Raw genomic sequence first — 24,952 nt, 5'->3', positions numbered from 1 at the left:
TTAACCCAGAACCTCCGCAGTCTGCACGTTAACCCAGAGCCTCCGCACAGTCGGCACGTTAACCCAGAGCCTCCGCACAGTCTGCACGTTAACCCAGAGCCTCCTCAGTCTGCACGTTAACCCAGAGCCTCCTCACAGTCTGCACGTTAACCCAGAGCCTCCTCACAGACTGCACGTTAACCCAGAGCCTCCTCACAGACTGCACGTTAACCCAGAGCCTCCTCACAGACTGCACGTTAACCCAGAACCTCCTCACAGTCTGCACGTTAACTCAGAGCCTCCTCACAGTCTGCACGTTAACACAGAGCCTCCTCACAGTCTGCACGTTAACCCAGAGCCTTCCCACAGTCTGCACATTAACCCAGAGCCCCCAGTCTGCACGTTAACCCAGAACCTCCTCACAGACTGCACGTTAACCCAGAACCTCCTCACAGTCTGCACGTTAACACAGAGCCTCCTCACAGTCTGCACGTTAACACAGAGCCTCCTCACAGTCTGCACGTTAACACAGAGCCTCCTCACAGACTGCACGTTAACCCAGAGCCCCCAGTCTGCACGTTAACCCAGAGCCTCCGCACAGACTGCACGTTAACCCAGAGCCTCCACACAGTCTGCACGTTAACCCAGAGCCTCCTCACAGACTGCACGTTAACACAGAGCCTCCTCACAGTCTGCACGTTAACCCAGAGCCTCCTCACAGACTGCACGTTAACCCAGAGCCTCCGTACAGACTGCACGTTAACCCAGAGTCTCCTCACAGACTGCACGTTAACCCAGAGCCTCCTCACAGTCTGCACGTTAACCCAGAGCCTCCTCACAGTCTGCACGTTAACCCAGAACCTCCGCACAGACTGCACGTTAACCCAGAGCCTCCTCACAGACTGCACGTTAACCCAGAGCCTCCGCACAGACTGCACGTTAACCCAGGGCCTCCGCACAGTCTGCACGTTAACCCAGAGCCTCCTCACAGACCGCACGTTAACACAGAGCCTCCTCACAGTCTGCACGTTAACCCAGAGCCTCCACACAGTCTGCACGTTAACCCAGAGCCTCCGTACAGACTGCACGTTAACCCAGAGCCTCCTCACAGACTGCACGTTAACCCAGAACCTCCGCACAAACTGCACGTTAACCCAGAGCCTCCTCACAGTCTGCACGTTAACCCAGAGCCTCCGCACAGTCTGCACGTTAACACAGAGCCTCCTCACAGACTGCACGTTAACACAGAGCCTCCGCACAGTCTGCACGTTAACCCTGAGCCTCCGCACAGTCTGCACGTTAACCCAGGGCCTCCGCACAGTCTGCACGTTAACCCAGAGCCTCCTCACAGACTGCATGTTAACCCAGAACCTCCGCACAGACTGCACGTTAACCCAGAGCCTCCTCACAGTCTGCACGTTAACCAGAGCCTCCTCACAGTCTGCACGTTAACACAGAGCCTCCTCACAGACTGCACGTTAACACAGAGCCTCCTCACAGTCTGCACGTTAACCCAGAGCCTCCTCACAGACTGCACGTTAACCCAGAGCCTCCGTACAGACTGCACGTTAACCCAGAGCCTCCTCACAGACTGCACGTTAACCCAGAACCTCCGCACAAACTGCACGTTAACACAGAACCTCCTCACAGTCTGCACGTTAACCCAGAGCCTCCTCACAGTCTGCACGTTAACTCAGAGCCTCCGCACAGTCTGCACGTTAACCCAGAACCTCCGCACAGACTGCACGTTAACCCAGGGCCTCCTCACAGTCTGCACGTTAACCCAGAGCCTCCGCACAGTCGGCACGTTAATCCAGAGCCTCCTCAACCCAGAGCCTCCTCACAGTCTGCACGTTAACCCAGAGCCTCCGCAGTCTGCACGTTAACAGAGTCTCCTCACAGTCTGCACGTTAACCCAGAACCTCCTCACAGACTGCAAGTTAACCCAGAGCCTCCTCACAGACTGCAAGTTAACCCAGAGCCTCCGCACAGACTGCACGTTAACCCAGAGCCTCCTCACAGTCTGCATGTTAACCCAGAGCCTCCAGTCTGCACGTTAACCCAGAGCCTCCTCACAGACTGCACGTTAACCCAGAACCTCCTCACAGTCTGCACGTTAACCCAGAGCCTCCTCACAGACTGCACGTTAACCCAGAGCATCCTCACAGACTGCACGTTAACCCAGAACCTCCTCACAGTCTGCACGTTAACCCAGAGCCTCCTCACAGTCTGCACATTAACCCAGAGCCTCCTCACAGACTGCACGCTAACCCAGAACCTCCTCACAGTCTGCACGTTAACACAGAGCCTCCGTACAGACTGCACGTTAACACAGAGCCTCCTCACAGTCTACACATTAACCCAGAGCCTCCTCACAGTCTGCACGTTAACCCAGAACCTCCGCACAGTCTGCACGTTAACCCAGAGCCTCCGTACAGACTGCACGTTAACCCAGAGCCTCTGCACAGTCTGCACGTTAACCCAGAGCCCCCAGTCTGCACGTTAACCCAGAGCCTCCTCACAGACTGCACGTTAACCCAGAGCCTCGTCACAGTCTGCACGTTAACCCAGAGCCTCCTCACAGACTGCACGTTAACCCAGAACCTCCTCACAGACTGCACGTTAACCCAGAGCATCCTCACAGACTGCACGTTAACCCAGGGCCTCCTCACAGTCTGCACGTTAACCCAGAACCTCCTCACAGTCTGTACGTTAACCCAGAGCCTCCGCACAGTCTGCACGTTAACACAGTGCCTCCGCACAGTCTGCACGTTAACACAGAGCCTCCTCACAGACTGCACGTTAACCCAGAGCCTCCTCACAGACTGCACGTTAACCCAGAGCCTCCTCACAGACTGCACGTTAACCCAGAGCCTCCTCACAGACTGCACGTTAACCCAGAACCTCCGCACAAACTGCACGTTAACACAGAACCTCCTCACAGTCTGCACGTTAACCCAGAGCCTCCTCACAGTCTGCACGTTAACCCAGAGCGTCCGCACAGACTGCACGTTAACCCAGAGCCTCCTCACAGTCTGCACGTTAACCCAGAGCCTCCTCACAGACTGCACGTTAACACAGAACCACTATATGTTCAACCACTATCGTTCGCCAAAGACAGAGCTGACGTGGTTGGCTGGGTGTGAGAACAAAGCTGTAAAAGCAGTTTAATAAATCAAAGGAACTTTGCAAAGCATGCACAATGACACCCGGATGAGCCAGGTACAAGCAGCCATACGCCTAAATGAAACAAAGGAGGGTAGCGAAGGATGGCTTACGCAAAGCAATAAACAGAAATGACGTAGTAGCTTAGTAACACACGGGGGATCAGACCAGGCTTCCTATCCTGACATTTCTGAGCTTCCTTAACCATGGCCAACAACCCACCTCTCCAGCCAGGGAGCATCTCAAGCTGACTGACCAGAAACAGTGCAGGCAAAAAAGGTACAGAGCACGGAGAGCTCAAATCAAAGAGGAAGGGGGACACAGAGAATGTGTTTGGCTGGTTACCGTGACAAATTAATGGTGTGAAGGGAGAGTGCAGACCAGGTTTGTCCCGGGAGAGGCAGCTCTCTCACTCCCTCCCAGGACCTGGGACCTCAGAGCTCTTCACACTGTGGTGTTAGAGGGTCAAATACCCCTGGAGATTCCTCAGAGCCAGATACCATTCACCACCTGTTAAAGGTGAACCACGGGGTCTATGTGTGTGCGTGTGTGTGTGTGTGTGTGTGTGTGTGTGTGTGTGTGGGGAAGAGGTAAAGTGAGTTGGGGAAGAGGTCTAGGAAAAGGAAGGGCGCGCGCGGTGGGAGGGGCAGAGAGCGCGCGCGGCGGGAGGGGCAGAGAGCGCGCGCGGCGGGAGGGGCAGAGAGCGCGCGCGGCGGGAGGGGCAGAGAGCGCGCGCGGCGGGAGGGGCAGAGAGCGCGCGCGGCGGGAGGGGCAGAGAGCGCGCGCGGCGGGAGGAGCAGAGAGCGCGCGCGGCGGGAGGAGCAGAGAGCGCGCGCGGCGGAGGGGCAGAGAGCGCGCGCGGCGGGAGGGGCAGAGAGGGCGCGGCGGGAGGGGCAAAGAGGGCGCGGCTGGAGGGGCAGAGAGGGCGCGGTGGGAGGGGCAGAGAGGGCGCGGTGGGAGGGGCAGAGAGGGCGCGGTGGGAGGGGCAGAGCGCGCGGTGGGAGGGGCAGAGCGCGCGGTGGGAGGGGCAGAGCGCGCGGTGGGAGGGGCAGAGCGCGCGGTGGGAGGGGCAGAGAGGGCGCGGTGGGAGGGGCACAGAGGGCGCGGTGGGAGGGGCAGAGAGGGCGCGGTGGGAGGGGCAGAGAGGGCGCGGTGGGAGGGGCAGAGAGGGCGCGGTGGGAGGGGCAGAGAGGGCGCGGTGGGAGGGGCAGAGAGGGCGCGGTGGGAGGGGCAGAGAGGGCGCGGTGGGAGGGGCAGAGAGGGCGCGGTGGGAGGGGCAGAGCGCGCGGTGGGAGGGGCAGAGCGCGCGGTGGGAGGGGCAGAGCGCGCGGTGGGAGGGGCAGAGCGCGCGGTGGGAGGGGCAGAGCGCGCGGTGGGAGGGGCAGAGCGCGCGGTAGGAGGGGCAGAGGGAGCGGCGGGAGGGGCAGAGCGCGCGGCGGGAGGGGCAGAGGGAGCGGCGGGAGGGGCAGAGGGAGCGGCGGGAGGGGCAGAGCGCGCGGCAGGAGGGGCAGAGAGCGTGCGGTGGGAGGGGCTCTCTGCCCCTCCCGCGCGCTCTGCCCCTCCCGCCGCGTGCTCCCTGCGAGCGCGGGAGGGGCAGAGAGGGCGCGGTGGGATGGGGCAGAGAGGGCGCGGTGGGAGGGGCAGAGAGGGCGCGGTGGGAGGGGCGCAGAGAGGGCGCGGTGGGAGGGGCGCAGAGAGGGCGCGGTGGGAGGGGCGCAGAGAGGGCGCGGTGGGAGGGGCGCAGAGCGCGCGCGGTGGGGAGGGGCGCAGAGCGCGCGCGGTGGGAGGGGCGCAGAGCGCGCGCGGTGGGAGGGGCGCAGAGCGCGCGCGGTGGGAGGGGCGCAGAGCGCGCGCGGTGGGAGGGGCGCAGAGCGCGCGGTGGGAGGGGCACAGAGCGCGCGGTGGGAGGGGCACAGAGCGCGCGGTGGGAGGGGCACAGAGCGCGCGGTGGGAGGGGCACAGAGCGCGCGGTGGGAGGGGCACAGAGCGCGCGGTGGGAGGGGCACAGAGCGCGCGGTGGGAGGGGCACAGAGCGCGCGGTGGGAGGGGCACAGAGCGCGCGGTGGGAGGGGCACAGAGCGCGCGGTGGGAGGGGCACAGAGCGCGCGGGTGGGAGGGGCAGAGAGCGCACGGTGGGAGGGGCACAGAGCGCACGGTGGGAGGGGCACAGAGCGCGCGGTGGGAGGGGCACAGAGCGCGCGGTGGGAGGGGCACAGAGCGCACGGTGGGAGGGGCACAGAGCGCGCGGTGGGAGGGGCACAGAGCGCGCGGTGGGAGGGGCACAGAGCGCGCGGTGGGAGGGGCACAGAGCGCGCGGTGGGAGGGGCACAGAGCGCGCGGTGGGAGGGGCACAGAGCGCGCGGTGGGAGGGGCACAGAGCGCGCGGTGGGAGGGGCACAGAGCGCGCGGTGGGAGGGGCACAGAGCGCGCGGTGGGAGGGGCACAGAGCGCGCGGTGGGAGGGGCACAGAGCGCGCGGTGGGAGGGGCACAGAGCGCGCGGTGGGAGGGGCACAGAGCGCGCGGTGGGAGGGGCACAGAGCGCGCGGTGGGAGGGGCACAGAGCGCGCGGTGGGAGGGGCAGAGAGCGCGCGGTGGGAGGGGCAGAGAGCGCACGGTGGAGGGGCAGAGAGCGCGCGGTGGGAGGGGCAGAGAGCGCACGGTGGGGGGGCAGAGAGCGCACGGTGGGAGGGGCACAGAGCGCATGGTGGGAGGGGCAGAGAGCGCACGGTGGGAGGGGCAGAGAGCGCACGGGAGGGGCAGAGAGCGCACGGTGGAGGGGCAGGGAGCGCACGGTGGGAGGGGCAGGGAGCGCACAGTGGGAGGGGCAGGGAGCGCGCGGTGGGAGGGGCAGGGAGCGCGCGGTGGGAGGGGCAGGGAGCGCGCGGTGGGAGGGGCAGGGAGCGCGCGGTGGGAGGGGCAGGGAGCGCGCGGTGGGAGGGGCAGGGAGCGCGCGGTGGGAGGGGCAGGGTGCGCGCGGTGGGAGGGGCAGGGTGCGCGTGGTGGGAGGGGCAGGGTGCGCGCGGTGGGAGGGGCAGGGTGCACGCGGTGGGAGGGGCAGAGCGCGCACGGTGGGAGGGGCAGAGCACGCACGGTAGGAGGGGCAGAGAGCACACGGTGGGAGGGGCAGGGAGCGCACGGTGGGAGGGGCAGAGAGCTCGCTGTGGGAGAGAGAGCTTGCGCGGTGGGAGGGGCAGAGAGCTCGCTGTGGGAGAGACAGAGCACGCGCGGTGGGAGGGACAGAGCACGCGCGGTGGGAGGGGCAGAGGGGCAGGGAGCGCACGGTGGGAGGGGCAGGGAGCGCACAGTGGGAGGGGCAGGGAGCGCGCGGTGGGAGGGGCAGGGAGCGCGCGGTGGAGGGGCAGGGAGCGCGCGGTGGGAGGGGCAGGGAGCGCGCGGTGGGAGGGGCAGGGAGCGCGCGGTGGGAGGGGCAGGGAGCGCGCGGTGGGAGGGGCAGGGTGCGCGCGGTGGGAGGGGCAGGGTGCGCGCGGTGGGAGGGGCAGGGTGCGCGTGGTGGGAGGGGCAGGGTGCGCGCGGTGGGAGGGGCAGGGTGCACGCGGTGGGAGGGGCAGAGCGCGCACGGTGGGAGGGGCAGAGCACGCACGGTAGGAGGGGCAGAGAGCACACGGTGGGAGGGGCAGGGAGCGCACGGTGGGAGGGGCAGAGAGCTCGCTGTGGGAGAGAGAGCTTGCGCGGTGGGAGGGGCAGAGAGCTCGCTGTGGGAGAGACAGAGCACGCGCGGTGGGAGGGACAGAGCACGCGCGGTGGGAGGGGCAGAGCTCGCGCGGTGGGAGGGGCAGAGCTCGCGCGGTGGGAGGGGCAGAGCTCGCGCGGTGGGAGGGGCAGAGCTCGCTGTGGGAGAGGCAGAGGAATAAAATGGTCAGATTTTCAAGGGAAGAAAGTAATGAACAAACTAACAATGTGGAAAAGGAAAAAAAAAAGAATTGTCTTTACAAACATGTGTGGAACCCCTTAAGATCAGATCGACTTTGAGAGCCCAGTCTATTGGATGAACGCTGCTTCCAGGTTGCCAGTGGAATCCTTCAAGGCCTCAGGTATGTTCATGCACATCATCCCCACTGAGTGAAGAACCGGGGGCCGTGCTGATGGCAGAGAATCAGGCAACCTGGGCTCATTCCCCTGGAGTATTAGTAACAGGGAAAAGGGTTCAACGAGGTTAGTGTCCGCAATGGGAGGAACTCAACATCGACAAATTAAAACGTTCAATCATGGAGCGGTTTAAACGAAACAAAAAACAAAAACAAAGCATGCACAACGGTTAAAAATCGGAAGGAAAGTTTTAACGAAAGAAACTAAAACCACAAGTGCCCTGCAAGCGGCACAGGCATCATGCTAACCATGGCTGATTGCTGTTGTCTTCTGGCCCGTTGGCCCTCACGTACCATTTGTATGATGGCGTCGGCCTCTGCCTCCAGCTGTCGCACAGCTGCCTGGATGCTGCTCGCCGAGCCTATTGTCGAAGTGCCTGAGAAACGGGGGGGGGGGAGGGAGAGAGTGTGAGTGTACGATCATCCTCGCTTCTCCACAAGATGGTGCCACCGTCTTGACAAATGAAAAAACCTCTTCCTCCTCATAAGACGGAGCTGGCACTGTAACTGGCTTCAGCACGTTACGACAGCTTAATACGAAAGGAATTGGGTCCTCCCTGTCCACGGGGATAGTGCCAGAGGACTGGAGAGTGGTGAATGCTGTTCCTCTGTTCAAGAAAGGGAATTGGAATGACCCTGGTAATAATAGGCCGGTTAGTCTTACTTCGGAGTTCGGTAAGTTAATGGAAAAGGTCCTGAAGGATAGGATTTATGACCATTTGGAAAGATGCAGCTTAATCCAGGATAGTCAACTCGGATTCGTGAAGGGTAAGTCTTGCCTCACGGGAATTTGATTGAATTCTTTGAGGAGGTAACGAAGTGTGTAGACGAAGTTAGAGCAGTTGATGTCGTATACATGGATTTTAGTAACGCATTTGATCAGGTTCCCCATGGTCGGCTCATGAAGAAAGTAAGGAGGTGTGGGATAGAGGGAAATTTGGCCAATTGGATAAGTAACTGGCTATCACATAGAAGACAGAGTGTGGTGGTGGATGGAAAATTTTCAGACTGGAGACCAGTTACCAGCAGTGTACCACAGGGATCAGTGCTGGGTCCTCTGCTATTTGTGATTTTTATCAATGACTTGGAGGAGGGGGCTGAAGGGTGGGTCAGTAAATTTGCTGATGACACCAAGATTGGTGGATTAGTGGATGAGATGGAGGGCTGTTGTAGGCTGCAAAGAGACATTGATAGGATGCAGACCTGTGCCGAAAAATGGAGTTTAACCCTGATAAGTGTGAGGTGATTCATTTTGGTAGGAAAAATTTGAATGCGGATTACAGGGTCAATGGCAGGGTTCTGAGGAATGTGGAGGAACAGAGATATCTTGGGGTTCATGTCCACAGATCTCTGAAGGTTGCCACTCAAGTGGATAGAGCCGCGAAGGCTTATAGTGTGTTAGCGTTTATTAACAGGGGGCTTGAGTTTAAGAGCCGTGGGGTAATGCTGCAACTGTACATGACCCTGGGGAGACCACATTTGGAGTATTGTGCGCAGTTCTGGTCACCTCACTATAGGAAGGATATGGAAGCATTGGAAAGGGTGAAAAGGAGATTTACCAGGATGCTGCCTGGTTTGCAGGATAGGTCTTATGAGGAAAGGTTGAGGGAGCTAGGGCTTTTCTCTTTGGAGCAGAGGAGGATGAGAGGCGACTTAATAGAGGTTTATAAGATGATGAGGGGGATAGATAGAGTGGACTTTCAGAGACTATTTCCTCGGGTGTATGTAGCTGTTACAAGGGGTGGGAGATATAGGAGGGATGTCCGAGGTAGGTTCTTTACTCAGAGTGGTTAGGGTGTGTAATGGACTGCCTGCTGTGATAGTGGAGTCGGAGACTTTAGGAACTTTCAAGCAGTTGTTGGATAGGCACATGGAGCACACCAGAATGACAGGGAGTGGCATAGTTTGATCTTGGTTTTGAACAAAGCTCGGCACAATATCGAGGGCCGAAGGGCCTTGTCTGTGCTGTACTGTTCTATGTTCTATGAACAGGCCATTCAGCTTTTCGAGTCCACTCTGCCATTTAATAAGATCACAGTTGATCTGATAGAAACCTCAAATCTGCATCCCGCGGAACCCCATAAACTTTCACCCCCTTGCTGACCAAGAATCTATCCACCTCAGTTTCTTTGAGAGAGTTCCAGAGACTCTCAACCCTCTTGTGAGCCCCCTCCTCCCCCCGCCCCCAGCCTGCACCCACACACACGTTTGTACCTAGTCTTCCAGTCTCCTTGGCTTTCTTGTTTGCCCGCCGGGTGGCATCTCGAAGCTGGATGATGACCTGCAGGATGCGAAGGAAAAATTTCTGTGTGGAGGTCTTGGACGTCAACATCGACATGGAGGGTAACTGGAGCTCTCGGCCTCCCAGCGGGCGTTTGTGAGAGGCCACGATGACCACGTTCTCCGCAGTGTCAAACCTAGAAGCAGGACAGGGGGAAAAACTGCTTCATTTAAAACTCCCAGAAGCTCTCCTTCCCCCCCCCCCACCCCTCCCTCCCCCACCCCACCTATCTCTCTGAGCCCCCCCCCCAGATCCTCTCTCATACAACCTCCCCAAGAGTAAAAAAGTGAATGGTTCAAGACCCTTGCTTGGGACCTGAAGCTATAATTTCGGCCGACATGTGCAGCAGCAGGGAGGGCCAGCACCATTTGCAGGGGGCCATCTTTCAGCCAAGACATCAAAGCGAGGGTGCTGCCTATCTGTTCAGGTGAATTCAAGGCAGAAGATCTTGTGTCCTGGGCAGCACGGTGGCACAGTGATTAGCATTGCTGCCTCATGGCGCCGAGGTCCCAGGTTCAATCCCGGCTCTGGGTCACTGTCCGTGTGGAGTTTGCACATTCTCCCCGTGTTTGCGTGGGTTTCGCCCCCACAACCCAAAGATGTGCAGGGTAGGTGGATTGGCCACACTAAATTGCCCCTTAATTGGAAAAAATGAATTGGGTACTCTAAATTTATTTCAAAAAAGATCTCATGTCCTGATCGACATTTACCCCACAAAAATAGATGAACTGTCCATGGCCGTTTGTGAGGCCTTGCCGAGCACAATCTGGGCCTTGCGAGCTGGTCTGCTCAGGAGCAGCAGCTACACTCCAAAAAGGCATCGACTCCAAAAAAGCACTGACTAAGTGTTGAGTGGCTGTGAGGCATTCGGAGGGTTCGAAAGATGAGCTGTCACCCCAAGATCTGTTGTGCCTGGAGGTCTCCCATTGCTTTGACTAGAGTCGGGCCTATAACACTGGCAGATGACCTGTTCTATAAATGGGGGCGTGTGGGGTCACTAATGTCCTTTATCCATAGAATCCCTACAGTGCTGAAGGAGGCCATTTGGGCCATTGAATCTGCACCGATCCTCTGAAAGAGCACCTCACCTGGGCCCACTCCCCCAGCCTATCCCTACAACCCCACTTAACCCACACATCTTTGGACACCAAGGGCAATTTTAGCATGGCCAATGTCAATAACTGTTTTAACCGTGGGAGGAAACGGGAGCTTCTGGAGGAAACGGGGAGAATGGGTAGATTCCGCACAGACAGTGAGCCAAGGCCGGATTTGAACCCGGATCTCTGGCGCCATGAGGCAGCAGTGCTGACTACTGTGCCGCAGGGAGGGAAATCTGCCGTCGTTAACCTATCTGGCCGACTTTTGACTCCAGGCCCCACAACAATGTGGCTGACTCATTCTGCCCTCTGAAATGGCCCTAGCGAGGCAATTCAGGACAGGAAACAAATTCTTGCCTCGTCAGGGACACCCACATCTCGTGACAGATTCAAGGAAAAAAAAAGAATGACCGCACAATCTATTTTAGTCATGTCAATAGAGGAATAAACATCAGCTGCAGGAATAATCCCACTCCTCTCCTTTCAATAGTGACTGTGGGAGTGTGTGTGCATACTGCAGTTGGGGGAAGGTTCCGTCCCATCTGACAGTGCAGCGCACAAGTGGGGCACAAATACACAACCTTCTGACTCAAATGGCACGAAGGCTACCCATTGAACAATAGCAGATACCGCTGGTTGTGTGGCAGTTCATTCCTGTTCTTCCTCAGAATTGCCACTTCACCATACCCACGCTCACCAGCCGACCTGGCACAACTTGGTCGGGTTCCATGGACCAACTACTTAACTGTTTTACCCACCCAGCTTGCGAAGAGAGTGGGACAGTCCGTCAAGCGCTTTCTGCTCGGGTTGGGGGGTGCAATCTTACCTGCTCTGCATCTTTCCTTTTAACTTGGTCAGCTGAGGGTGGTCATCCGGCGTTCCTTCGGGCGACTGGCCATCAGAATGCGCTCTCCTCTGCTGGTCCAGGTTGTACTCCCGCAGCTCGGCCAGTAAAGTACCTGGAGGCCCCAGGGGGTAAAAGAACACAGGCCCAATTGGAAATGTGAAAGGACAGTGGAGGCAAATTCAAATGAAATCTACAGGGAACTTGGGGGGAGAGCAGGGGCTGTAATCAAAGAGCTCTTTCAAAGGAGCCAGGACAGGCTTGCCGGGCAGAATAGCCACTTTTTGTTTGATGCTACGATAAATCCTGGGAGATGCACCAACGTGGACGAAAGATGTTCGAGCAAGGTGGTCACCCTGAAGGAAGGTGTCTTCCACTACTGAAGTGAATCACAGATCTTTACGGAGAGGTCATTGTTCCCGAGTCCCAAATGCTCTCGCATTCGAGGCAGCTTTTGGGGCTCTAACCCTTACTCCTCATCCCCAAGCTAGCCATGTAGGCCCATAGGAAATCCAGATGTGGCGACTTCTAGTGACAGCCATGAGTTGATCGGGTACACACAAGGTGGCTCCTGCTTGAAGGAGTTGGTTTTGGCCCTTTCTACCCATTTATTGCGTGATTTCTGTGCAAAATGTGCAAAGTGACAGGAGGGTGTTGGTTTCTGCCCGAGAGTGGAATATCGGCAGGGTATCACACCCAGCAAAAATCACAGAGTCCGAGCTCAGGAGTCGGAGGACACATGCGGCGCAGCACCAACGGAGAGAATTCTGGATAGGATGGAGAAGCCCCTGGAGTCGCATGGGGCAATGTTCTGAGTGATGAAAAGGGCGGTATCTTCTGAGGCAGAGATGGTGATGCTGGGAAGGCCCGCAAGGTGCTGAGGGTGAAGGTCACGACGTCAGAGGCTGGAGAGGGCAGCTATTTTAGATGGGTACAAGTTAGAGAGGTGTTTGGGCGGGATCTATGCTAGGTGGGAAAGGCAGACCTTCAGTTATTTTAGTTCATGTACAAACCCCAATTGGGACAATACAGAGTTTGTTAAAAAGTTGTCAGCGTCCATCCCAGACTTAGATTTGCATCAGCTGATAATCGGTGGTGGTGGGGGGGGGGGAAAGAGAGAGAGAGGGGGAAGAGAGAGAGAGAGAGAGAGAGAGAGAGAGAGAGAGAGAGAGAGAGAGAGAGAAAGAGAAATTTAGTTGTGTTTTGACTGTTGGGTGGATAGGACCAGCCCCAAGTCAATGGTCAAGTCGGGATGGCAAAAGAGCTGGGGGTATTTATGGACCAGATGGGGGATGGATCCGTGGAGGCTTAGGCATCCGGGAGAGAGGGAGTATTCCTTCTTCTCCTGCGTACATCGGGTATACTCCCGTATTGATTTCTTTGTGATGGGGAAGACGTAGCTGTTGGGGGTCAGGGGACGGAATACAGAGGGACAGTAATTTCGGACCATGTGCACGAGGCGGCAGATGGCTTCATGCAGGATTGTGCAGATGAGGGAGGCAGGAGGAGGGTTGGTGACAACGGCAAAAAGAAAATCAATGAGGCATTTGAGGCCTTCAATCAGGGGCAGTATAGATCTGAGCCCCTGGGGGAGGACACCGATGTGGGGCATTTTTGGACGGGTTGGTGTTTCCGGAGGTGGAGAACGGGGAGAGACAGGGACTGGAGATTCCATTGGGGTTGCAGGAGGTATTGGAGTGTGTAGGGTTGATACAAATGGGGAAGGCCGCACTTTTGCGGGCCTCTATTTTGTTAATCCGAAAGAAGGATAAAGACTGTGGGTCTGACAGGCCAATCTCCCTACTGAATATGGATGTGAAGGGATTGGTTCAGATGCTGGCAAGATGGCTGGAAGGGTGCATGCCAGAGGTCGTCTCGGAGGACCAGACGGGGTTTGTTAAGGAGCGGCAGTTGTCAAGCAACATCAGGAGGCTGTGTGGTAATGACCCCTCGAGGGGTCGAGTGTCAGAGGTCATCATATCAATGGATGCGGAGACGGCCTTTGACCAGGTGGAATGGCGGTACCTGTTGGAGGTCCAGAGGAGGTTTGGGTTTGGACCAACATTTGTTTCACGGGTGCGGTTTCAGTGTGCACCCCACCCCCCCCCTCACGGTGAGTGAGAGGATGAATGTGATGAATTCAGGATATTTGAGGTTATTAATGGAACAAAGCAGTGATGCCCAATGTTGTTCGCGTTAACTATTGTGTACTTGCCAAATATGTTGTGGGTCTCAAGAGAGTGAAGGGCATTGTGAGGGGAGCTCGGGAGCATAGGGTGTCATTCTATACGGATGATTTGTTATACATTTTAAACCCGCTGGAGTGCAGGGGGAAAATAATGGACCTTCTGGAGAAATGTGGCTAAAAGTGTGGTATTTCCAGTGAATGCCCAGGGGAGGGGTGCAAATTTAGGAGCCTTGCCATTCAAGATGGTTAAGATAAGGTTTCCGTACCTGATATCTAGGTATTCAGGTGGCCCATGACTGGGGCCACAATGCATAAATGGAACCTGGCCAGCCAGATAGAGGAGGTCAATGGGGATTAAGAGGTGGGATGCCCTGCCACTGTCTCAGGTGGGGAGGGTACAGAAAATGAAGGTTTTACCGAGGGTTTTATTTGTTTTTCAATCCCTTCCAATATTCCTCCATACGGGGCTTTTCCAGAGGTTGGATAAATTAATTCCAGAATTTGATTGGGCAGGAAAGACGACTCTAGGATTCGGAGGACCTTTCAGCAGTGGGCGCGGCGGATGGGGCAAGAGGGGTTTGGCGCTTCCAGACCTGTTGTACTATTATCGGCCGGCAATCCTGGAGAGGGTGAGATGATGGTTTGGGAGTGGGGGTGGAAGAGGAGGGTCAGAATGGGTGCTGGTGGAGGAGGTCTCACGTGAGGGGAGAGCTAGAGGGTCCTGGCGACGGGCCCACTCCCTTTTTCACCAGTAGTCCAGTCGTTGTGCCATCTCTCAAAATTTAGAATCAGTTGAGGCGCCACTTTGATACCGTGAGTATGTTGGTATTGGCCCCAATATGTGGGAACCACAGGTTCCTAGGAGGTGCGAGTGTGACATACAGGAGATGGTGCAGGGAAGTGATAGAGCGGGTTAGCGACCCATTCTTGGGGGGGGGGGGGTGAATTTAGATATTTTCAGTTCCGAGATTTTGCACACAAGGAGCTGCCCTCGTTACCTCGGCTGCCAAAGCACATGCTGGTAGATAAATTGTTAACTCTGGATAAGCTAGGGGAAAGGCGGATTGGGAATATTTACGGAGAATTGTGGAGACGGAGAAGGTGCCAGTGGAGGGGATAATTATTATTATTATGTCCACAAGTCCCTGAAGGTGGCAGGACAGGTGGGTAATGTGTTAAAGAAAGCAGAGCAAATGTTTTCCTGAATTAGGCGAGGAATAGAACACAGAAGCAGGATGTAATGATGGATCTGTATAAAACGTTGGTTAGCTGGAGCGGTGTGCGCAGTGCTAGTCGTCACAGTTCAGGAATTGGTCTGGAGAGAGAGCACGGAGGCGATTCAATGCTGCTAGGGCTGGCAAATTGCAGCTATGAGGATAGATTGGATAGGGCTCAGGTTGTTTTACTCGGAACAGAGGAGGCTACGTGATTGAGGTGGACAAAATTAGGAGGGGGCGAGACAGGGATGCACCGTTTCTGGGGTTACTGGGATACTGAGATAGGGTGCTCTTTCCAAGGGACGGTGCAGACTGGATGGGTCGAATGGCCTCCTTCTGCACTGTAAATGCTATGATTTCCCCTAGCGGAGAGGTCAATTACCAGGGGGCACAGATTTAAGGCGTTGGGTCCAAGGATTAGAGGAGGACATGAGGAAAACATTCTGCACCCAGAGGATAGTGGTTGCCTGGAATTCGCTACCTGGTTTGGTGGAGGAGGCAAAAATGCTCAACTCATTTAAAACTGTACCTGGATCTACACCTGAAGTGCTGGAAGGTTACGGACCAGCTGCTGGAAGGGGGTTAGAATGAGCAGCTTGTTGTTATTTATCTGCCGGCGTAGATGCGATGGGCTGAATAGCCTTCTGCACTGTACAATTGTATGACGGTCTCGAGAAATATCACTGAGATCACCACTTGTCATGTGAAAGTACCTTTAAGAAATGGGTATTTAAGAAATGTACCTTTAAGAAATGGGTGTTTATCAGTGATGTCAAAGTGTGGGTGGAGCTAGGCTGCCTGTCAGCTTTTTACTCTCATTTTAGGCAGTTTGCTGCAGGATGTGTTTTAGTTTTGTTTTAATTGTTGGAGCTGAAGCCAGACAGAGCAGGTGTACTGCTGTTCTCTCTGCCATGAAAAGACTATCTCTTGATTATTTGATGAATTCAGAATTATAAATGTTTTCAGTAGTGAATGTAAACCTAATTTGCTTCTGTTGAACGGTGTTTCTTTTGTCTGGATGTTGTTTGGGAAGTTATTACGGATTACGTAGTGTTGTATTCTTTGGGGGGGTGTATTTGAATTGATGGTTGCTAAGATGTTCACTGTTTGTTTTATAAAGGTTAACTTGTGCTCATAGAATAAACACGGTTTTGCTTTAAAAAATACTTTTCCATTTCTGCAGTACCTGTAGAGTGGGCCGTGTGCTCCCCATACCACAATCTATTCAAAGTTGTGGGTTAGGTGAACTCCATGATACACTTTGGGGTTCTCTAAACCCTGGCCCATAACACCCTGGAGAGTGTTCTTCGCAGATAGCAACAAAGCATCTCAAGTGCAATTGACCGCTTGTGAAGCAGCAATGTTTCAACACAACGTAACCCCACACAGTTACTAAACGAGCAGCAATGATATTAACTTGCAAAGTGAAGTGTTGAAGTATGAATCAACCAGTTGGGAAGAAAATGGGGACAAGCATTCTGAAGGTCAATAAAACGTACTGGTGACCAAGACACATCTGCAGGAATCAGGAGCACCTCTGTCTTAAACGAAGGACAACAAACCGAGCAGAGAGAGAGAGGAGGCTGGTACCTATCTGTTGGCAGAGGGTGTATCCCAGCTGGCGAGCCCCACTGAGCAGCAGCTTGAGGACAGTGTCCCTGGTTCCAGGCTCCCCCCGGGAGAGCTGGAGCAGAATGTTTGCTGCGTCCTCCAGTCCTTCTTCCGAACACGAGTGGGAGGTCAGCACCTATCGCATAACACACAGGGAGAGAGTTACCAAAGGAACAGACGCTGGCCCACATTCAGTTAGAAACTCATTCCCCCACCTCCCGCAACACACACAACCCAATACTCTCCCCCATACATGAAAATGGAGTACAAAAGTATCGCCGGTCAACAATCTAAATGCCTGCGCGAACGATTCAGCGACACACCTTGGCAGCGGGAGCGGAATTTAAATTCAATGAGTTTATCAGGGATAAAGAGGCAGTCTCAATAATGGTGACTGGGAACTACAGGATTGCCGTAAACCCCGTATGGTTCACTTGAGGGAGGGAAATCTGCCTTCCTTACCCGGTCTAGCCGACATGTGACTCCGAACACACACAGCAATGTGGGTGACTCTTAACTGCCCCTCTGAAACAGCTGAGCAAAACAACTCAGTTGAGTTCAGGGTAGGGGCAGTAAAGAAGGGGTAATTAGGCAATAAATGCTGCCCTGTAACCTGTAAAAAAAAAAATTGTAGACCCCGAAAGGGCCAGAGTCGAGGTGGCGATTCCCAACTGCATCTCAAAGTAAAGTCTGCACAGGTACTTTTCACCAACCCCACAGTCATCCCCCAGCTTTAGCACACGCCACACCAGGACTGGCACTGCCTACCCTTGGGAGGAAGAGGTGCCAGCTCTTTTGTTTGGGGGAGGGGGGGGGGCCTGGTCTGACGGCCAAAGTGGCGAGAGAAGTGAGACGCTGGTCAATCTCAGGGTGAGCTAGTCGTGGGGTCAACGCGCCGCCCAGTCGTCTTCCGGCACTTCTCAGCAACTAGTCCATAGAAACACCGACTGAAAGAATATCGGGGACCTGAGAAGCAGGAGGAATACACACCATGTAAGGAAAGGTCCCAACTGGGAGCTGAAACACCCAGTCGCTGGACATTAGAGAGGGCCCTTGGCACGAGATAGCTAGTCATACGAGGGAGATGGAGGAAGGGAAGGTCTGGGAGGGAATGGAGCACTTCGCCCATGCAAGACAGCTCTGGCCAAAGGCAGGTAAAGTACACAAGGCCAATGTCGACGTTACCTCCACAGAAAGCTGGAGCTGTTTCTCGGTCAGGCCAGAATTCTGGATCTTGCTGTCGTTGACACTGGCTGCTCCCTCGGACGTGGCTTTTGCCGGAGACTTGGCAGCTTTCGGAGGTGCTGGCAAGAAATGGAAAGGAAGTTAGATTAGCCGAACCAGCAGAGACACTGGTCATGCGGGTGCAGCCGCCCCACCCTGCTCGGAGTCAGACATCAACCCCTGTCCCCACCCCAACACCAGCAGAAGGCTGCCAATCATAGATACAAATAGCAAATGTTGACAGAGAAAGGTTGAAGGAATGCAAGTCACCCTCTGCTGTAAAAGGCACCGTACCTAATTCAATCTGATGGACAATCTCACTTTTGAGACATCAAGACAGGATGTTGCCTCAGTAGGAGAAAGAGTAGGTACATCAACGGGACAGTGAATAGGACAGATATATTCCAAATCTAACCCCGTACTGTACCTGTCCTGGCAGTGTTGGATGGGGACAGTGTAGAGGGAGCTTTATTCTGTATCTAACCCCGTGCTGTACCTGCCCTGGGAATGTTTGATGGGGACAGTGTAGAGGGAGGTTTACTCTATATCTAACCCCGTGCTGTACCTGTCCTAGGAGTGTTTGATGGGGACAGTGTAGAGGGAGCTTTATTCTGTATCTAACCCCGTGCTGTACTTGTCCTGGGAGTGTTTGATGGGGACAGTGTAGAGGGAGCTTTACTCTGTATCTAACCCCGTGCTGTACCTGCCCTGGGAATGTTTGATGGGGACAGTGTAGAGGGAGGTTTACTCTATATCTAACCCCGTGCTGTACCTGTCCTAGGAGTGTTTGATGGGGACAGTGTAGAGGGAGCTTTATTCTGTATCTAACCCCGTGCTGTACTTGTCCTGGGAGTGTTTGATGGGGACAGTGTAGAGGGAGCTTTACTCTGTATCTAAACCCATGCTGTACCTGTCCTGGGAGTGTTTGACAGGACAGTGCAGAGGGAGCTTTACTCTGTATCTAACCCCGTGCTGTACCTGTCCTGGGAGTGTTTGATGGGGACAGTGTAGAGGGAGCTTTACTCTGGATCTAACCCTGTGCTGTACCTGTGCTGAGATGTTTGATTGGGACAGTGTCGAGGGAACATTACTCTGTACCTAACCCTATTCTGGCAATTTGATGGGAACAGTGTAGAGGGAGCTCTGAACAGGCATGGCCCAGTCTGAGGTAGAAGTGTCACCTCTTGTAGCCTCAAACCTGCCAACCTAACTTGGCACACGAGATTCATTGAGCTGCAGAATGTGACACCATGAAAAAGGACAAAGCAGCCCACTGAAACTGGCTAAGGATCTTTCTCCTGAATTCCCCCGCCGATTGATTTTCCACGAGTGGAAACATTTTCCCGACATCGACCCTATCAAACCCTTCCATAATTTCAAATCCCTTGACTGGGGTATCCCTCCATCTCTCTCTCTCTCTCAAAAACATTACAGGCATGTCCATTAGTTATAATCATAGAATCTCCACAGTGCAGGAGTAGGCCATTCAGCCCATTGAGTCTGCACCAATCCTCTGAAAGAGCACCCTACCTAGGCCTACTGCTCCTACCTTATCACTGTAACCCCACCAAACCTGCAAATCTTTGGGCTGTGGGAGGAAACCAGACAGCAGGATGAAAAACACAGCAACGGGGGGAAAGTGCAAACACCACACAGTCACCTGAGGTCGGAATCATAACCGGGACCTTGCCGCTGTGAGACAACAGTGCTAACCACTGTGTCTTTTGACTTCAGTTGTAACTCCTAACTCTGGTCTTTTGTCTTGCACCTTCTCCAGTGCCTCTGTCTCCTTTGAGAAAATTGGGGACCAGAACTATGCACAACTGTCGACAGTGCGGTCTCTCCAGGGTTCAATACATGTTTAACAGAAACGACTTTGGGATACTAGTCCTACAAAAATCAACCCCAGGGCTTTGCTTACTGTTCACACCATTCCCAATCACAAAAATCGGAAGAAATAGAGTAGGCCATTCAGCCCCTCAAGGGTGCTCCACCATTCAGTATAATCACGGCTGATTAGATTTGGGGCAGCACGGTAGCATGGTGGTTAGCATAAATGCTTCACAGCTCCAGGGTCCCAGGTTCGATTCCCGGCTGGGTCACTGTCTGTGTGGAGTCTGCACGTCCTCCCCGTGTGTGCGTGGGTTTCCTCCGGGTGCTCCGGTTTCCTCCCACAGTCCAAAGATGTGCGGGTTAGGTGGATTGGCCATGCTAAATTGCCCGTAGTGTCCTAAAAAGTAAGGTTAAGGGGGGGGGGTTGTTGGGTTACGGGTATAGGGTGGATACGTGGGTTTGAGTAGGGTGATCATTGCTCGGCACAACATTGAGGGCCGAAGGGCCTGTTCTGTGCTGTACTGTTCTATGTTCTATGATTGTGGCCTTAACACTATTTTCCTATCTGTCCCCCAACCTAACCCTCGACTGCCCTCGTCGATCAAAAACTGTCTAACATTGAATATATTCAATGAGCCGCAGCCCCCCACTGCTATCTGGTGATGTGTGTGTGTGCATGAGGGGGGGGCGGGGGGAATTCCACAGAATAACAACCCTGTGTGGGAGAAGAAAGTCCTTCTTGTGTCTGTCTTCAACGGCACACCCCATTATTCTCAAACTGTGCCCCCCTCGGTTGGGATTTCCCTCCGCCTCAAGGGGGGAAACTTCCTCTCGGACCCCAACTCAGAATCTGATATATATTTTTTTAAATCTAGAGTACCGAATTATTTTTCCAATTAAGGCAATTTAGCGTGGCCAATCCAACTAACCTGCACATCTTTTGGGTTGTGGGGCGAAACCCACGTAAACACGGGGAGAATGTGCAAACTCCCCACGGATAGTGACCCAGAGCCGGGATCGAACCTGGGACCTCGGCGCCATGGGGCAGCAGTGTAGAATCTGATGTTTCAATAAGATCACCTCTCATTCTTCTAAACTCCAAATGGGTTCAGGACCCAACCTGCTCAACCCTCCCCTCACAAGGGTGGCACGGTGGCGCAGTGGTTAACACTGCTGCCTCACGGTGCCAAGGACCTAGGTTCGAACCCGGCCCCAGCTCATTATGTGGCGTTTGCACATTCTCCCAGTGTCTGCGTGGGTCTCATCCCCGTAACCCAAAAAGATGTGCAGGGGAGGTGGATTGGCCGCGCTAAATTGCCCCTTGATTGGAAAAAAAGGAATTGGGTACTCCAAATTTTAAAAAAGTCCTCTCCTCACAAGACAAAGCCGCTTGGTCCCAGGAATCAGCCCGGTGAAGCTTCTCTGAACCGCATCCAATGCGAGAATATCCCTCAAGTAAGGAGATCAATGCTGTAGAATTTTTGTCACAATGGTGTGTATCAGTACCCCCAACAACACTTTGCTCCTCTACCACCACATTTAGACTAAATTCCCCAGGGAGTATGAGGCCATCTCGTTCCTGCTACCACCTCACATTCACAGAACATTCTGCAGGCCTAACGTCGGTCGTGGAGAGAATGCTTGAATCCATTATCACGGGCTTTACAACGGAACATTTAGAAAGCAGTGGCAGGATCAGTCAGTCAGCATGGATTTCCGAAGGGAAAATCATGCTTGACAAATCTGTTGGAATTCTTTGAAGAGGTAACCAGTACAGTTGACAAGGGGGAGCCAGTCGATGTGGTATATTTGGACTTTCAGAAGGCGTTAGACAAAGTCCCGGATAAGAGATTAATGTGCAAAATTAAAGCGCATGGGATTGGGGGAAATGTATTGAGGTGGATAGAAAACTGGTTGGCAGAGAGGAAACAAAGAGTAGGGATTCATGGGTCCTTTCAACTTGGCAGGCAGTACCTAGTGGGGTACCACAGGGATCGGTGCTGGGACCCCTGCTATTCACAATATATATTCATGATTTGGATGAGGGAACAAAATGAGACATCTCAAAGTTTGCAGATGATACCAAATTAGGTGGGAGAGTGAATTGTGACGAGATCAACAAGATCAGGACAGGTTGGGCGAGTGGGCAAACCATTGGCAGATGCAGTATAATTTGGATAAGTGTGAGGTTATTCATTTTGGAAGCAAAAACAGGCAGGCAGATTACTACCTGAATGGTTGTAAATTGGGAGAAGGGAGTGTACAGCGGGACCTGGGTGTCTTGTGCACCATTCGCTGAAGGTAAGCATGCAGGTACAGCAGGCGGTAAAGAAGGCGAATTGTATGTTGGCCTTCATTGCGAGAGGTTGCGAGTACAGAAGCAGGGATGTGTTGCTACAATTGTACAGGGCCTTGGTGAGGCCACACTTGGACTAGTGTGCGCAGTTTTGGTCTCCTTCTCGGAGGAAGGATGTTCTTGCTCTCGAGGGAGTGCAGCGAAGGTTTACCAGACTGATTCCAGGGATTGCGGGACTGTCACATGAGGAGAGATTGACTAGGTTGGGATTGTTCTCGCTCGAGTTCAGAAGAACAACGGGGGGATCTCACAGAGACTTATAAAATTCTAAAAGGACTGGACAGGGTAGATGCAGGGAAGGTGTTACCAATGATGGGTGTGTCCAGAACCAGGGGTCACAGCCTGAGGATTCAGGGTAAACCATTTCGGATAGAGATAAGGAGACATTTCTTCACACAAAGAGTGGTGAGCCTGTGGAATTCATTACCACAGGACCTAGTTGATACTAAAACTTTGAATATATTCAAGAGGCGGCTGGATAATGCACTTGAGGAGAATGAGATCAAAGGCTATGAGGAGAAAGCATGATTAGGCTATTGAGTTGGATGATCAGCCATGATCGTGATGAATGGCAGGCTCGAAGGGCCAAAAGACCTCCTCCTGCTCCTATCTCCTATGTATCTATGTACAATAGCCCAGGCCACAGGAATTTGGGTGAGAAATGCGACGACGCTGACTTACAAGTGATGGAGCCGACGAGGGTCACTTCGGCGGCGCCGCTGTGGTTGACTGCCACCTCGGTCGCCTTGTCGGGCAGCGCGATGGAAATGAGCGAGAGGAGCCGCAGGAGTTTCTCAGTAAGTAGCGAGCTGCGACGGATGACCGGGTGTGAGAGCATGTTCATCAGCTGACCCAGGGGGGAGGATTCTAGGCTGCACTGGCTGTTCTCCCCCTCGCTGTTGGAAGAAGGCGTGGTCTTGACGGAGGTTTTGCCCTTCCGGCTGACGTTCATGTTGTCCAGCTTGACCAGCAAGTCCCAGAAGTCAGTAGAGATGCCCAGGCTGGGGCCAGCACTGCTACCCCCTCCACCGCCACCGCCACCCACAGGTTGACCAAGGCATGGGATGTTGGCAGATTGCTTGTTAAGTTTCTCCTTATCGGTTTCACCACTTGCCTCTTTGGTCCTCTGCTGCGTGAAATGACTTGGGAATACCTGGAACAAAATGGTCAGTACTGGTGACAAAGCTGACAAAACAATTATTCCACCTCTCTCCGCCCCCCCTCGCAATCATGCAGCTTCTAGAGCGGGGACTATGGGAGTGTTTGATGGGGACAGTGTAGAGAGAGCTTTACTCTGTATCTAACCCCGTGCTGTACCTGTCCTGGGAGTGTTTGATGGGGACAGTGTAGAGGGAGCTTTACTCTGTATCTAACCCCGTGCTGTACCTGTCCTGGGAGTGTTTGATGGGGACAGTGTAGAGGGAGCTTTACTCTGTATCTAACCCCGTGCTGTACCTGTCCTGGGAGTGTTTGATGGGGACAGTGTAGAGGGAGCTTTACTCTGTATCTAACCCCGTGCTGTACCTGTCCTGGGAGTGTTTGATGGGGACAGTGTAGAGGGAGCTTTACTCTGAATCTAACATTGTTCTGTAGCTGTCCTGGGAGTGTTTGATGGGGACATTGTAGAGCAGTGGTTCCCAACCTTTTTTTGGCCATGCCCCACCTAATCACCTCTAAAATCCTGATGCCCCCCCCCCCCCCCCCCCCCCCCCCAATGTGGTGATATATAATTCTTATCATTTAAAAAGTGAACTCCGTTTCAGCTGAAGAAGCTTAAAACGCCAATACCTTGGTTTAAACAAGCTTCAATAGAACATGGCATCCATGAAGAAGAAAAATGAAATAAACAAAAGACAGTTAAAGTTCTGAGCAAGAAATTACTAAAAAATTGTAAAAATAAAAATCGAAAATTTGGACCCAGACCTCCTCAGTCGCGCTCAATTGCCCCCTTAAAATCAAATTGCCCCCCTGTGGGGCGTACGCACCACGTTGGGAACCACTGGTGTAGAGGGAGCTTTACTCTGTATCTAACATTGTTCTGTTCTGTAGCTGTCCTGGGAGTGTTTGATGGGGACAGTGTAGAGGGAGCTTTACTCTGTATCTAACCCCGTGCTGCCCCTGTCCTGGGAGTGTTTGATGGGGTCAGTGTAGAGGGAGCTTTACTCTGTATCTAACCCCGTGCTGTACCTGTCCTGGGAGTGTTTGATGGGGACAGTGTAGAGGGAGCTTTACTCTGTATCTAACCCCGTGCTGTACCTGTCCTGGGAGTGTTTGATGAGGACCGTGTAGAGGGAGCTTTACTCTGTATCTAACCACGACGCGCTGTAGGGCGGCACGGTGGGGCAGTGGTTAGCACTACTGCCTCACAGCGCTGCGGACCCGGGTTCAATCCCAGCCCTCAGTCCCGGTCCGTGTGGAGTTTGCACATTCTCCCCGTGTTTGCGTGGGTTTCGCCCCCACAACCCAAAAAGATGTGCAGGGTAGATGGATTGGTCACGCTAAATTGCCCCTTAATTGGGAAAAGGGTATTTGGGAAAAAAATAATTGGGTGCTCTAAATTTCTTTTAAAAAAACGTTTTTCTAAATCACCACGTGCCGTACATATCCTGGGAGTGTTTGAAACTCTTGCATTGCACCCCTTTATAATTTTAAAAATCCTCCATCTCTCAGCGTTTTCTATACTCAAGCAACGAGTCCCACATTGGTCAGTCTTTCCTGATGGAACTCGCAGGTTGTGACAGGTAGACATCATTTACCGTTCTTCAGTATCTCTATCCCTTTCCTAATACAGTTCAGTCCTTCAAGTTTGCTCCCTTATTTTCCCCATTACATTTCTGGACCCATGGCCGATTTATGGCCATGTGACTTTAAGACAGCCTGCCATTTTAATTCAAGCAGTGGCCTATGCCTTTAATGCAGAGGATTTCAGTCGCCGGAGTGATCACGGATGATTCAGTTTGACTGGTGTCCAATGAATTTGCCTAAAAGGAGGCACTCTGCCCGGTAACAGGTGGCGATTGATTCCGTTCCCACTGAAACGGTTCAGGGAC

General features: G+C 54.1%; 1 protein-coding gene and 1 long non-coding RNA gene across 2 annotated transcripts in view; both read right to left on the bottom strand.

Annotated features, from left to right (window-relative positions):
- huwe1 (HECT, UBA and WWE domain containing E3 ubiquitin protein ligase 1) overlaps positions 1-24,952 on the bottom strand; it is a 191,086-nt gene that overhangs the window by 10,339 nt on the left and 155,795 nt on the right. Inside the window, exons 68-74 of the mRNA XM_038782552.1 lie at positions 22,584-23,055; positions 17,675-17,793; positions 16,469-16,625; positions 11,456-11,588; positions 9,466-9,668; positions 7,486-7,628; positions 3,108-3,219 (exon numbers count right to left, since the gene is read on the bottom strand). Coding sequence (XP_038638480.1) covers positions 3,108-3,219; positions 7,486-7,628; positions 9,466-9,668; positions 11,456-11,588; positions 16,469-16,625; positions 17,675-17,793; positions 22,584-23,055 — 1,339 coding nt within the window. The remainder of the gene's footprint in view (positions 1-3,107; positions 3,220-7,485; positions 7,629-9,465; positions 9,669-11,455; positions 11,589-16,468; positions 16,626-17,674; positions 17,794-22,583; positions 23,056-24,952) is intronic.
- On the bottom strand, positions 24-3,832 carry LOC119955662. Its single transcript, XR_005458511.1, has 3 exons — positions 1,902-3,832; positions 395-1,845; positions 24-338 (listed from the first exon to the last, which is right to left on the bottom strand). It is a non-coding gene; the product is annotated as an uncharacterized LOC119955662 (long non-coding RNA).

This window comes from Scyliorhinus canicula, chromosome 21 (genome assembly GCF_902713615.1).
Source record: "Scyliorhinus canicula chromosome 21, sScyCan1.1, whole genome shotgun sequence".
Taxonomy (NCBI): Eukaryota; Metazoa; Chordata; class Chondrichthyes; order Carcharhiniformes; family Scyliorhinidae; genus Scyliorhinus; species Scyliorhinus canicula.
The sequence above is the reverse complement of the archived record's forward strand: the minus strand, read 5'-3'. Positions and strand labels throughout refer to the sequence as shown.